This window comes from Rhinolophus sinicus, chromosome 1 (genome assembly GCF_057876585.1).
Source record: "Rhinolophus sinicus isolate RSI-liver-muscle chromosome 1, RSI-T2T, whole genome shotgun sequence".
Classification (NCBI taxonomy): Eukaryota; Metazoa; Chordata; class Mammalia; order Chiroptera; family Rhinolophidae; genus Rhinolophus; species Rhinolophus sinicus.
In genome coordinates this window covers 169,896,940-169,910,245 of record NC_142501.1, presented here as the reverse complement: position 1 = coordinate 169,910,245, position 13,306 = coordinate 169,896,940, and the positions used below count along the sequence as shown (strand labels likewise).

The following is a 13,306-nucleotide window of genomic DNA, read 5'->3' as shown; positions in this document are numbered from 1 at the left end:
TCGGGGTGGGGGGTGCAGATATCCTAAGGAAAAGCATGAGGCAGGAAGATGCAAATGAACTCACTGACTGTACAGACAATGGAACCATTGGGCTAAAGCAGACATTACCTATCAAGAGAGAAGATTGGAAAGGTAGTTAGGTTTTGTGAAGAAGTAGGTTGGGTTTGCAGAGAAGTTGGAATTTTCCTCCAACATCTTCAGTAGCAACAAAAATAGCCAGGGGGAAAATGTGATCACAGGAGGAGCTGAAAAATGGGATGAGGAGGTGAGAGAACAAGTCATTGTCTGCCCTAGGGATAACAGGGTTCCCACCAAGAGAAGTCCTTATACCCCAAGGCCACAGAGCTGAGTGGTCAAGAGCCTGGGCTTTGGATCAGCTGTTGGGTTCAAATTCTGGTTCTGACACTCACTAGCTATCTGAACATAGTTAGCTACTAAATGTTCCAAGCCTCTTTTTCCTCACATCTGAAGTAGGGAAAATTAAGTACCTACCTCATCTGGCTGCTATTAGGATAAAGAGAGGCAATAGATGCAAAGTGATCAGTGCGATGCCTGGCATACAATAAGCACACAATAAATGCTATTATCAACCGTGGCCATTGCTATTATTATTTCTAAAATAGTATTAGAGACAGTTTACATTGTCCTAATTCCATAGGACTTAGATAATTAAATGAAGATAAGAATGTAAGATAAAAATGGTTTGATAAGGAGTCAGAGTGAGGAAAGAGAATGTATATTAAAGTTAGAGGTGGGATTAGAGTTAGTGTAGGGAATGTAGTAAAATAGCAATATCTTTATTATTTGTTTTTAATGGGGAACAAGCTAATTAAGAGAAAGAACATTGGTCTAGAAGGTAGGGAACCTGGGTTCTAACACTTGCTCTGCCATTAATATGTGTGACCCATTAATAATGCTTTCATCACAAATAAGATATTTATCTTTTTAAAAGTTATATATTTATAGATCCATCTATTACTATAATACTTACAGAGGAATTTTTTCTTTTCATCCAAAGTTAATTTGTGGAAAGCTTCCCAAAACATCAGTATAGTAGGATGTGACTCTCCTTGATCATGGTATCCTTGACCATATTTTGAATTCTTGAAAAAAAGAGAGAGAAAAAATGGTTTTTAGGGGGAATATAGCGAAGTTGTTCAGAAGAATTGGGGGCACTTTAGTTATCACCTACCTTTTCAAATTGTTTCCAGTCATAATCAGTATTTCCAACCATTGCTGCCATTAGTTCTTCAGGCTGGAAAAGTCTAAAGAGCTCCATGTCACAAACTTTATAAAATCCTCTCTGAAATTCCTCATAAACTGCCTTTACGGAAGTGTTGAAAATGTAATCAACATACTTAGAAACAAAGTCTTTCCTTGAGGAAACAACAAAAAAAGGCCAATAACATACTTTAGCAGTGACTAAAAACATTTTGTACTTTGCTCTTTTTACCATTTCTATTGAGAAAGAAAAGTGAATTACTTCTGCATAGCACACAACCCAAGTACTACCCCGGATATAAAAACGTCTAATCAGCTAGCAGAAGGAAACCTGGAGAATATAGCAGAAGGATTAACACTTTGTTTTGCTTCCACTTTGCTAGCTGCAGTCAGGGTATTTTTAAAACACTAATCTGAATGTGTCATTCTTATGCTTAAAATCTTTCTTTCAAAGGCTTCAATTACCCTTAGGGTGAATTCCAAACCACCTTAACAGGATCAAAAAGCCCTCCATGATCTGACCCTTGCCCTACTCTGCAGCCTCTTCCCACTTCCTTTTGAACCTCTGGCCTCACTGTCTTTCTTATAGTTAGACCACAGCATTCGGTGCTTCTTCCTCTTTACCTGGCAACTTCTATCATTCATCAGCGTGATTTTCTCAAGTTTGGTCCTGTGTGTCCTCTTTCCTTCCCCTGCTTACAACACATGTCACTATGTGAAAATTATTTATACAAAATCTGTACTACACAATGAATTTCCTGATGGCAGGGCTGCTAGAAGTATTTTCACCAGATATTCACCAAAAACACGATAGTCTCCCACCCTTTGAGCATCCTTCCTGGACTATCCTATCTAAATCAACCCCTCTCTGCCCTCTCCTATAACCAGTGATGTGCTGGAAAAAGGTTAACAGTTCTCCCAAAAGGAGTGAGAAAAAGGGAACCCTCATTTGCAGCATCTGCCAATTTCTGTGGTGTAAATAGGCCCACCATGGCTGATTTCAGTCTACTAACATTTTAATAATAAGCTCAACATTTTTGAAAATTTAACTATTAGCTCTCACAAGCTGGTACAAGCTTACTCCAGCATACCTCCACCTATAACTCTGTTGTCTCTTAATTGTATTTAATTTTCTTCAGAGCTCTCATCCTTATTGGACATTTTATTACATAATACTATATTTTGCCGTGTATAATGCACACTTTTTTGCACAATTTTGTGAGGGAAAAATAAGGATGTGCATTATACATGGGTAGTATTAATTCCGTATCTATATAAATGTTTTTAATTCTTTTATTTATGCTTATGAGTTAAAAGTGTAACTCTAGAAATCAATAATGCTATCCATATGCAAAATAATACCCTCGAATACGATAATCAGTTTTATTGAACTTATGAACTTGCAACTATGAAGAGTTCTTGGCCATCTATGATGCATAAATATCCTAAATGTGTTACCAGTACATAAAATTTCTTGTACCTTGTATCTGTTCTTGTGTTTTGTAAATATTTGTTACATACTATTTCTTACACCATAATATGTTAAAAAATAAATGCTAAAATTCCTTTATAATACAAAAAACAAGTACCTAAATCTAAACAAATAAACATTTGAATTAAAAAATTAAAATGAAAGATTTTTTTTTCCCCTGAAAGTTTGGGCAAAAAAATGTGGTGTGCATTATACATGGCAAAATACCGTAATTTATTTGTGTATTGTCTTTCTGTCCTATTGGAATTTAAGCTCCAGATTTTACCTGCCATTTTCACTGCTAGAATACCACACCAAGAATACCAGTATTGTCTGGTACAGCTTAGGGGCTCAAAAATAACTGTTAAATGAATAACTAGTGAAAAGTACTGCAAAGGACATATTTAATTCTGACTTACTTCTCTTATCCTATAATCTTTTTATCTTTCTAAAAGATGAGGTGCTAAAATGATCATCTGAGAAGCTAAAATACATACATAAAGCATAGTGATAAAAGCATTTTATGTGTATTCAAAGCAGATACTCTAGATCTCAAAACTTACTTGTTGGTTTGGTCCACAAGTATAGAGGTCCCATTTGGAATTAAATCAACATCACTTCCGTCCCAGTGTATCTATAATCAAAATATATTCAGGTAGCAAACAAGAAAGAAAAGTCTAAATAATCAACCATAATACTATTATTGCCAGTATATTCTTCCCTATAAATTTTAAATAACTGGGAGCTAAACAATTATTTGTGTAGTTCAGCTGTTTAAATACATATAAAAGTTTAAAACCTCCCCTAGTATATGTTGTGCATCGCTTTTAAGCATACACTGATCCATTTAGTTGTTTACAGCGATTGAGTAATCGCTTGTATTTTCACCTTATTTGAGAGTATATAGACATAAGGTGATAAAGGTGAAGCATGTGGGGAGAAAGTCTAACAGTAAAGAAGTAAAATACCCTTCAAAAAAGGAGTCCCATATTTGAGATACTATAATAAAAATTATTTTTAAAAGAGATGAAAGCTAAACTATAATATGACGTTCATTAGTACTCACAGAAAAATACAAGTCAAAACGTTCTCCAATGTCATCAGCTTCATAATTTAGAACATCTTGCAAATTCCTAGTGAAAATTTTGGTTTAAAAAATTGTATTTATTGATCTTATACAATTTGAAAAGTAATAAATATTCAATGGAAAAATGTTGGACACTACAGAAATGTATAAAATGCCATGTAAATTTCCTTTCCTCCACCTTCCCACTCCCTCTTCCTAGAGATAACCTCTATTTACAGTTTTGATTGGTTAGACCACTAACACATAGACACTGCTATGTCTCGGTGGAAATTACAAAAAGGAGCCCCTTCCTCTAAACCAGTGATTCTCAACCAGGGGTGATTTTGCCCCCCAGGGGACATTCGGGAAAATCTGGAGACATCTTTGGTTGTCATGATTAGAGGAGTGTGTAACAACCCAGTATGCAGCTCAACATCCCTACAATGCCCAGGACAGCCCTTCTACAACAAAGGATTCTCCAGCCCAAAATGTCTATATTGCCAGGGGGTTTCTCAACCTCTGCTCTAGACTGTTAGGGCTACAGTGTAAATCTAGCCAGTTTATTCTTCCATTAACAATTCATGAGAGGAGAATCCTTTTCCCCAATCTGTTGTCAACTCTATATTTTATGAAAATTTTTTAAAAGTTGCTAATCTGTAAACAGAAAAATGACATTTTCATTTGTATTTCCTCAATTACTAGTAAGTTTGAGCATATTTTCATGTTTTGATTAGCCACATGTATACATATATGTGATGACTCACATATATATATAGTATATTTCTACATCAGAGATAATCCTGTGTCTATCATATATGTTGCCAATATTTTCCTCATAAGCTATAGTTTGCCTTTTAACTTAGAACATGCATTTTTCAACCCTTAATAAAGTTGATGACATGCTGATTTATTTAAATTAAATATGATGAAATACAATTTATATAAAATAAATACAGCATGCATGATTCTCATTAAGAATATCATGTACTGTCCAAGGCAACTGTTTCCATCTGGATAAATTTAAGAGACTAGGCACTGTTTATTTTACTGGTTGATAATTAGAGGAATATTTGGCTTTTTTCCATTTTTAAAGGTTTACTTGATTATGAGTCATGCTAAAAATTCAAATTCATCTAAAGAAACTACATTTATTGAAATTGAAGACCTTGTTTGCGTGAATATCATTTATGCCTAGACAACTGAGAGTGACGAGGTAAAGTCCTGGAAAACTATTTACTTACTTCCCCAAGAGAGGACTGAGTTCTTTTAAATCTTCCAATGATGGCTTTTGGTCCAGCAATTTCTTAAACAGAGCCAGTGGGAAAGGAAGATTGGCAATATTTAAATTGTAAAAGGAGAGTCCACACAACATCCCAAAGAGAAAATACCTCTTCTTTTCCAATTTAGGCTGGAAAAGAGAAAAAGAAAAAAAATCCCTAATGTATTACAAATAATCAGTAATCCAAAGGGATAATTAGGTTAGTAAAAATAGTTTTGGGTTTCCTTTTCTAAGTCACAAATTAGAAACAAACTGGGCTTCCTTAAAATAAAAATTTGAGGTCCTTACACATACCACAATACAATTAAAGATTGTTCCATAAATTAAAATACAAATTAAGAGTTCAGAACGTAAAATAAATGAATTTACTTTTTTGTTACTAACAGTATACCTGAAATATTTAAAAAAAACACACACGCTCAGATAGCCTTATAAACAAGTTATCAGTATTTAGTATTAGTCTTTGCCTTCAGATTCATGTAGAAAAATGACACTGTGGGAGACGGGTACACTTTATCTACTCTTTCAGTAGGCATCAGGCATGTCAGATGTGTGTCAGATGAGTGGTGTCCCCTTCAGCAATATGGTCCTCAACCTCAGGGTGCTTATGGGGACAAGCACACGGGTCAGGGAACATGACTGATGCTGTTGACTGCAAAGGTGGGGTGGAAGAAAGAAGGAAAGAGTCCTGATGAAATTGGCTTCACTCTCCTCTCTGCACTTTGTAGTTAGTTCCAGATGAGGGAAAACACTGGCCACATCTGGCCAGGCCATCACTACCACCCAGCTGAAAGAACACTAGCCTGCACATTGTCAGCCTTGCTGTTAGCGGGTGCATGACTCTGGACCCCTCATGCGACAGCCTGTGCCTCAATCTACTTGCCCTACTTTCTTCTTAGAGTAATTGTGAGGATAAATATTAAAAATGCCTTTGAATTTTGAAAATGAGCCCCATTTTTACAGGAGACTTGCCAGAGCAACCTACATGGCGGTTTTGGAAAAACATGGCAGTGCCTGCCCTTGGTGTGCAGAGACCAGTAGTCCCACCCAGCACCTGGCAGGACTACTGGTCTCTGAACACCAAGGGCAGCCACCCTGGCTCAGTAGGGAATGCGCTGAGGCAATGGGCTCAGAGACACCACAGGAACCTGACTGAGGGCCACCTTCCTAGTTTAGGGGGGGCTGAGCCCCGGGTGGGGGGGAGCAGATTCTTGCAATATCAAATATAAGCCTGTAGCAAAGTAAATGTCTGTAAATACATTTTTTAAAGTGGATTTTGTTTTAAAAATCTGAATGAACAGGTCTGTCAGGGGTCATGTTGATGAGGGATGTCAGAACGGGGTTCCGCCTACAACCAAGGCCTTGAGACTTGCAGCTGCTGACACCGCAGCTCCTAAGAGCGAACCCAGGGAAGGCTCTGCCTGCGTGCTTGGGCACATGTCCATCTCCTTGGGGCAGTTTCTCTGGCCTCACCGAGGCCGACGTTCTGCCATCACTTATGGGTATGACTGGATACGTCCTAAGATGTTGATTCTTACTGTGTTTTATAAAATGGAATGTAGTTTACAGAAAAAGGACCCTTTTTAAAAGTTAATTACATGCAAACTATAGGTGATAAAAATGACATGGGTTTTTTCCATCTTTTTGTTGTTGTTGTTAACTGATTTGCAATAAAAATGATGCTAATGGCCATCCAGATTTTGCAAAGAAAAAAACTGCAATACAAATACTCTCCATAAGTGGCCTCCTCTAACCTCTTCAGTCTTCTTTCCTGTATTTGTAATTTGTCCCCTGGTTCTACTTGATTTTGTCTCTTCACTGAGTCATACACAAATCAGACTTTTGTCTCTGTTTTCTAACCAGGAGTATAGCACAATGCTTAAGAGTAAGGGCTTTGGGGTTGGACAGTTCTGAATTCGTATCCTAGCTTGGTCACTTGCTAGTTGAATGTCCTTAGTTTATTTAATCTCTCTAAGCCTCGAGTTTATTTATCTGTAAAATGGGGACAAACCACCTATCTCACAGAATTGATATAAGGTTCCTTTTCTCCTCTCTATCCCCTACTTGCATCTCTTTGATCTATTTTGTCCCTATCCTTCAATAGCAACTGAAGTGTCCACTTTTCCATAACCCTGTCTCCAATCACTTCAGTCCCCCTTGATGTCTTTCTGTCCTAATAAAGATTCCCTTAAATTTAGATAGTGCCCTAAAGTTTTCATGGTGCTTTCACACTTGGATATACACCTTATTGTGTTTTATTCTCGTAACAGTTCTATAAAGCAGGGTTAGCAGCAATTATGACAGCCATTTTATAGGTAAAGAAACTGAAAGCTCAGAGAAGCTAAATGACACACCCACCATCACTCTACACTAGAGCTCTGAGCTTCTAATTCTACATCAGTGCTTCCTTCCATATCCTACTGTGCTCAACAACTATTACACATAAAGTCAACAATCCATAATTTAGAAACAATTGCTAAAGTTCCTGGTATTTTAGTCTTATTGCTCCATCTACATATACAAGAAGTTTCAAGAAGAAAGTGTCGTATATTAATTTGAATCTCCCACAATATTTAATACAATGTGGAACCTCAAGAAACAATCAATAAATGCTTGTTGACTGATAAAAATCCTACCACTTGTACATCTTGGCCATTCCTATCTTTTAGAGGTTCATTCTTCCTCAAAAAGATACAAAACACTTTTCAGTACTTTTTCACACCCATTCATCTTCTCCTCTTCCCTGTCCTCTGGGTTCTAAACTTCTACTGGGTCATTGGGAAGAACATTTGGAAGTTTATCTGAAAGGGGATCAATAAATTGAAGTTCAACATGTGATTCTTTTCAGATTATTTGGTCTGTGTTACTAATAGAGAAATGAAGACAAGTCTGTGTTGCTTTAAGAAAATGTTTACATTTCGAGAATGTTTGTAAAAATAAAACCATTGCAGAAATAAATCACCTTATTAGAATTAGCAATTATCTCTAGGATTCTATTAATAATTTCTCTCCTAATTTGAAACATCTAGATTACTGCCACTCAAAATTTAGGAAACCACCCAAACATCCATTAAAAGGTGACTAGATAAACAAAGTATAATACATCCATACAGTGGAATACTACTCAGCAATAAAAGGGAATGAACCATGGATACATGCAACAACATGCGTGAGTCTCAACATAATTATGCTGAATGAAAGAGGACAGACACAGAGACTGATTCCATTTATGTAAAAGTTTAGGAAATTTGAACTGCTCTATAGTGACAGTGGTTGCTTGGGCATGGGGTGGGGAGCAGGGAAGAAGTAGGAGCAGGGGAGGAGAAGGATTAGAAAGGGATATGAGGAAACTTTAGGGGATTATGTATATGTTCATTATCTTATCATCACTGTCATAGTGGTGATAAGTTTCATGGGTATATATACGTATATATCACAACCTATCAAATTGGACAATTTAAGTTCAGTTTACTGTATCTCAAGTATACTTCATTAAAGCTGTTTAAAAATTTAATATGCATATGAATCACTTGGAAATCTTATAAAATATATATTCTGGGTTAGGGCCTGAGATTCTGCTTTTCTCATAGCTCCAAGGTGGTGCTGAAGCTGATGCTCTATGGACTGTATTTTGAGTAGCAAAGCTGTATAGGACCTGATTTTACATTATTATGTATGGTTTTCATGTATATGGTATACTTTTTCTGTTCTGAAAAACTAAGAAAATAAGTAAAAGACTTACGCTGACAGGAAACCACATGGAGGAACCCCCTTCAGGATATATGAACATTCCATATTCCGTCTTGGTCATCTCTTCAAATATACAGTGGAAGAACTCGGACTTTACTCCTCTACCCCCGGAACGAATTTCTTCAGAAAATTCAATCTGAGGAAAGAGAACACACTCTAAGGATTAAAATAAAATGCCTTGACCTTTGTGGAAAAGTTTCAAATCTCCTGCAGTCACCAGAATTCCCAGAATCCCACACCTCTTACCTCACTGCTATCTGTTCTCCCTCAATTTGCTACTGAGCAGTGGATGCCATGAACCGATTTATCGTCCGATTGCTGTGAGTGCGTGGGTGCTTTACACTGCCCCATGAACCAAGTGAGGGGATTCTAGCAAGACTTAGTATTCTCCAATTATGGTGACCAGCATCTTGAACCAAATTTTGATGTGCTTCAAACCCCTGGGCCACTAAATTGCCTGATTCTTCTATCTAGTTGTCTGTCTTCGTCTCATCATTCAGACTTTACAACTTTGGCTCCAGTCAACAACTGTTTGGTTTCTCCTTCCTCTCCCCTCATTAGGACTTCTGATAAACAGCTCTCCCATACAGCCTGGGCACAGCACCTTTGCAGGAACTATCAGACCTGACTGCCCATAGCCCTCAGGTGGGAAATTAGTATGAACTAGTCCCTCTTTCCTAAAGCCCACCTTTGGACTTTGTGACTGACTACACTCCTGGTTTTCCTCTCTAACTATTCCTTCTCTACTTCTTTTCCTGGCTAATTTCTTTTTAAATTTTTAATCTAAGCATCACTAAGCTTGACTAAGAGTTCTCTTTCTCCTCTCTTTGCCTGGAAGATCTTATTTACTGCAACTTTGATCAACCGATTCCTTGGCCACAGACCATAATCTCCAAGGGCCTGCCTCAAATTCCATTTGTGGATATATTCTAATAACAAATTAATCTTACTTCTGATTTTCTTATTTCTACTTATTTACACTAGCAAGTCTGCCTTCGCCGTGGTCAGGACCCACTCTTAACAGGCCTTGACAATCTTGCCTTGTTCAGAGTCTGTATTTTGATCAGATCTGTCTTGAAGTTTACCTTCTTAGCTCTTTGTCGTCTCCTGTATGTGTATCATTTTCTATTCATTCCCTCATAATAAAGATTTATTTAAAGGAAAGTAAGTACAGAGACTACTAGATACAACTAGAAAATCTGGCTTATAAAATAGTTTCTTTGTTTCCCACTGGAGTCCCATGCTGGTAAATATCTCTCTATTTTGAGTCTCAACCTCCAGGTTCTGGTTTATTCTCTGAGAACCTAACTCTTCCCTCGTGGCTGATATCAGGAAAATCCACTCCCTGCTGGGCAGACTCCAAGACTCCAGCTCTAACCTACATAGTTAGTCATTATTTTATGGCCTCAATAGGGCAAATAATCTGAGGTACCACACAATAAAATTCCTACAGGTGCCCACAAAGGATGAAGTGAAGGACGGCTATTTGGAACCAATATAGTCAATATAGCAGTGGAAGGTCTATGACTAAAACTAGAGCCAAAATGTAGGAAAAGTATCTGTTCCACCCCCTGCTTGTTGATTGCATTAACAGCCCCAATTCTTCACCTCTCCTTGATCTATGTCTTTTGCATGTGACTGCAGTTTCCCCCATTAAGGAGGCTGAGCATATTTTGCCAGTCCTTCATGTAGGTTCAGCCATGTGACTTGCTTTGACTAAAATAATGTTTGTTGTGTGACTGGGCTTGCTATATTGTACCTCTGGCAATGCTTGCCAGTCCCAGGAAGAAGACAAAAAACACAGGAAGCAGAGCCAAACTTCCCAAGCCAGGCCTCGCCTAGATCAGTCAACCCCTAGTCAACTCACAAACTTGTAAACACATGCATACAAAATCTACAAAGCCACCCAGATGAGTTCAACCTAGACCAGCAGAACTCAACTGAACTGCAGACCTGAAAAATAAATTATTGTTATTTTAAGTCATTAAGCTTTGGGATGGTTCACTAGGTTGCATTTTTATAGCCACAGGTAACTACGAGTTAACGTATAATCCCAATGTTCAATTAAACATCCCATAGTTTTTCTCAGCAGGGTAAGCAAGGAATTCTGGAAATCATAAGGCTGATAACTATAGTTCCAAATGCAGTCTCTTCCTTTGCTGTACTATATAAATGTTCCCCTCCCACATTAGTAAAAATGTCCAACGAGATTTTTTACTGTACCACTAAGGTTTTCCAGAGGTCAGTGACTGCAGCTTGACTCAACTGTCGCAGAGCATCTTCAGTTAGGTGACTTCGTCTCACTCTAAGTACAAATGGGAATAATTGGGAGACTTCATTCTCTCTTAGTGGAATCCTATTTGGCTCCTAGAAAAAGAAATATTTTAGGAATCCTCATAGGAATACTAGGAAGTGTTTAATATTTCAAACAAACCTATTTTGTATAGCACACAATTATGCCTACCATTGCTATATATACTCATTTATTGTAATTATTTAAGGAGAAGGGCATCGTATCTACACTATGGAAGATAAAGAGATCATTGGATCGGTGAAACTATGGTACCTAGGAATTGTGTACAGGGGATTAATCATCATGGATGTACAGCTAAGTTATTAAAAGCTATGTCAGATCACTTATTATAGTAAACATGATCTTTAAAGGCAATAGTGGTATTCAACATGCTAAGACACTCACCCACCAGTCTTAAGAAACAGAGTGTTAGCACCATAATCCTCAAGAATATAGAAACAATTTAGGAGCTCAGGAATAACATTAGATGTAGGAAAAAGACTAGAGGAAAGACTTGCTCAGAGAAAATCCCTTCTTCTCCTTCAAATAACTATGATCCATCTACTGAATATCCATGGGAGCTCCCTAAAAAGAAGCCACTGGTGGCCTCATTTTGTACCTACCATTGTTCTCTGTCACCCCACATCGTACTTCCATTAAGCTTTCTGAATTCTCAACATGTCCTCACCACATGAGTACCCTGGTCTTGTTTCTGCTGAACTCCCTTGGATTAGAAATGTAGTGTTGCTTTGACCTTTGACACTCCTCTAGGATTTCTGCTGTATTTCAAGGACAATAAATTAGTATTTAGAACTCATAAACCAATACAGCCCTCTTGGGGCCTGTCTCACAATAAAGACAGGTGGACAATACCTATCCTATTCCAGGTTTCCAGGTTGGGTGTGGTTGTCCACATTCGCACTCTACAAGTATCTCAGAGAAGAGTGCATGTGGTTCTGGGCTTGGGAAAGCCGTGTCCCAGATCTCTGCCACCACTATGTACTGGGAAATGATATGGGATTCCATTAGATTCTTCTGGCTTTCCCTCAGATATTTGTTGTAAAGAAGCTTCACATTTGTAGGGAGATGGAACAAGTACCATTTCTTATTCTTCTTGGTGGTGGATCATCTCTTCCTGGGGCCCAGGAGTCTGCAGCTCTGGGACACGTCAGCAATAATGACTGCTAAGAAACATGTCCCATGGCTCTGAGTGACAGGGAGTGACCAGGGAGTGGCCAGTTATTGCCCCACTGACTACAGCAGGGCGAGGTGTGCAGGGCGAGGTGTATGTGGCCTGCTGTAAGCCTATCCTTCTCTCACCTAACCAAGAATTGGACTAGAAACCTGCATCATATCTTATTTTCCAGTTTCTCAACTCCCATTCTCCATGTATTGTTTCCCATTTCTACATTTCTACATTTGAAGTGGTAATCCAGTTTGGAGCTTACAATTCTTTTTCCCCCTTTTTCCCCCTCCCCACCTCACTCCAGTTCAAGCCGTTGTTTCTCAGTCTAGTTGTATAGGACACAGCTCCCTGGCCCATGCTGGTATCACAAGCCTTGCGCTCCCCCTGGCTGAGGCAGTCGGTCGGTAGGTTAGCAGCTCACGGCAGCTCTCGCCGGCTGCCGGCCACTCACAGCAGCCCAGCTCCAAGGAGAGCCATTGTTCACAATCTTAGCTGTAGAGGGCGCAGCTCACTGGCCCATGTGGGAATCGAACAGCGACCTCAGCCTTAGGAGCACGGCGTTCCAACCACCTGAGCCACCGGGCCAGCCCCAAGAGCTTACAATTTTGACTATGTCCATTATCATTCCTTTGGAGGACAGGATTCTGGAATCTGTTTTCTAACTTCATCCATGACAACTACAACTAAGAGTTTTCTAGTCCTCCAACATTTCCCAATCCTTCACGATATACAACCTGCGTGGGTTCACTATCCACTCCACCCTCACTAACAGAAGAGACAGGTTAGACAGAACATTGCTATAGAAGAAAATACCATAGAGTAATGGACTTGCTTAAAGGGAACTTAAGGGGAAATTAGGTTTGGGAAAGACAGACTTAATCTATTTTCTCCCATTACCAGGGATGTTAGGAAAATTAAAAAAAAAAAAAAAAGAGGTGGCTGGGGAACAAAAGAGATTACCAAGTCAAATCTGATGACAGACACTAATAACAAAAACTAGAGGAAGAGTCCTGAATGGGATGCTTTTAGCAGGATGTACC

The 13,306-nt window shown here is 38.5% G+C and overlaps 1 protein-coding gene across 4 annotated transcripts in view; it reads right to left on the bottom strand.

The window, feature by feature from the left end:
* Nucleotides 1–13,306, bottom strand: part of HERC6 (HECT and RLD domain containing E3 ubiquitin protein ligase family member 6) — a 48,864-nt gene that overhangs the window by 1,072 nt on the left and 34,486 nt on the right. For all 4 annotated transcript variants that reach the window (XM_019741126.3, XM_074323635.2, XM_074323638.2 and 1 more), the window contains exons 16-22: nt 11,011–11,154; nt 8,780–8,923; nt 5,000–5,166; nt 3,759–3,825; nt 3,256–3,326; nt 1,193–1,376; nt 992–1,103 (exon numbers count right to left, since the gene is read on the bottom strand). In XM_019741126.3, coding sequence (XP_019596685.3) covers nt 992–1,103; nt 1,193–1,376; nt 3,256–3,326; nt 3,759–3,825; nt 5,000–5,166; nt 8,780–8,923; nt 11,011–11,154 — 889 coding nt within the window. The remainder of the gene's footprint in view (nt 1–991; nt 1,104–1,192; nt 1,377–3,255; nt 3,327–3,758; nt 3,826–4,999; nt 5,167–8,779; nt 8,924–11,010; nt 11,155–13,306) is intronic.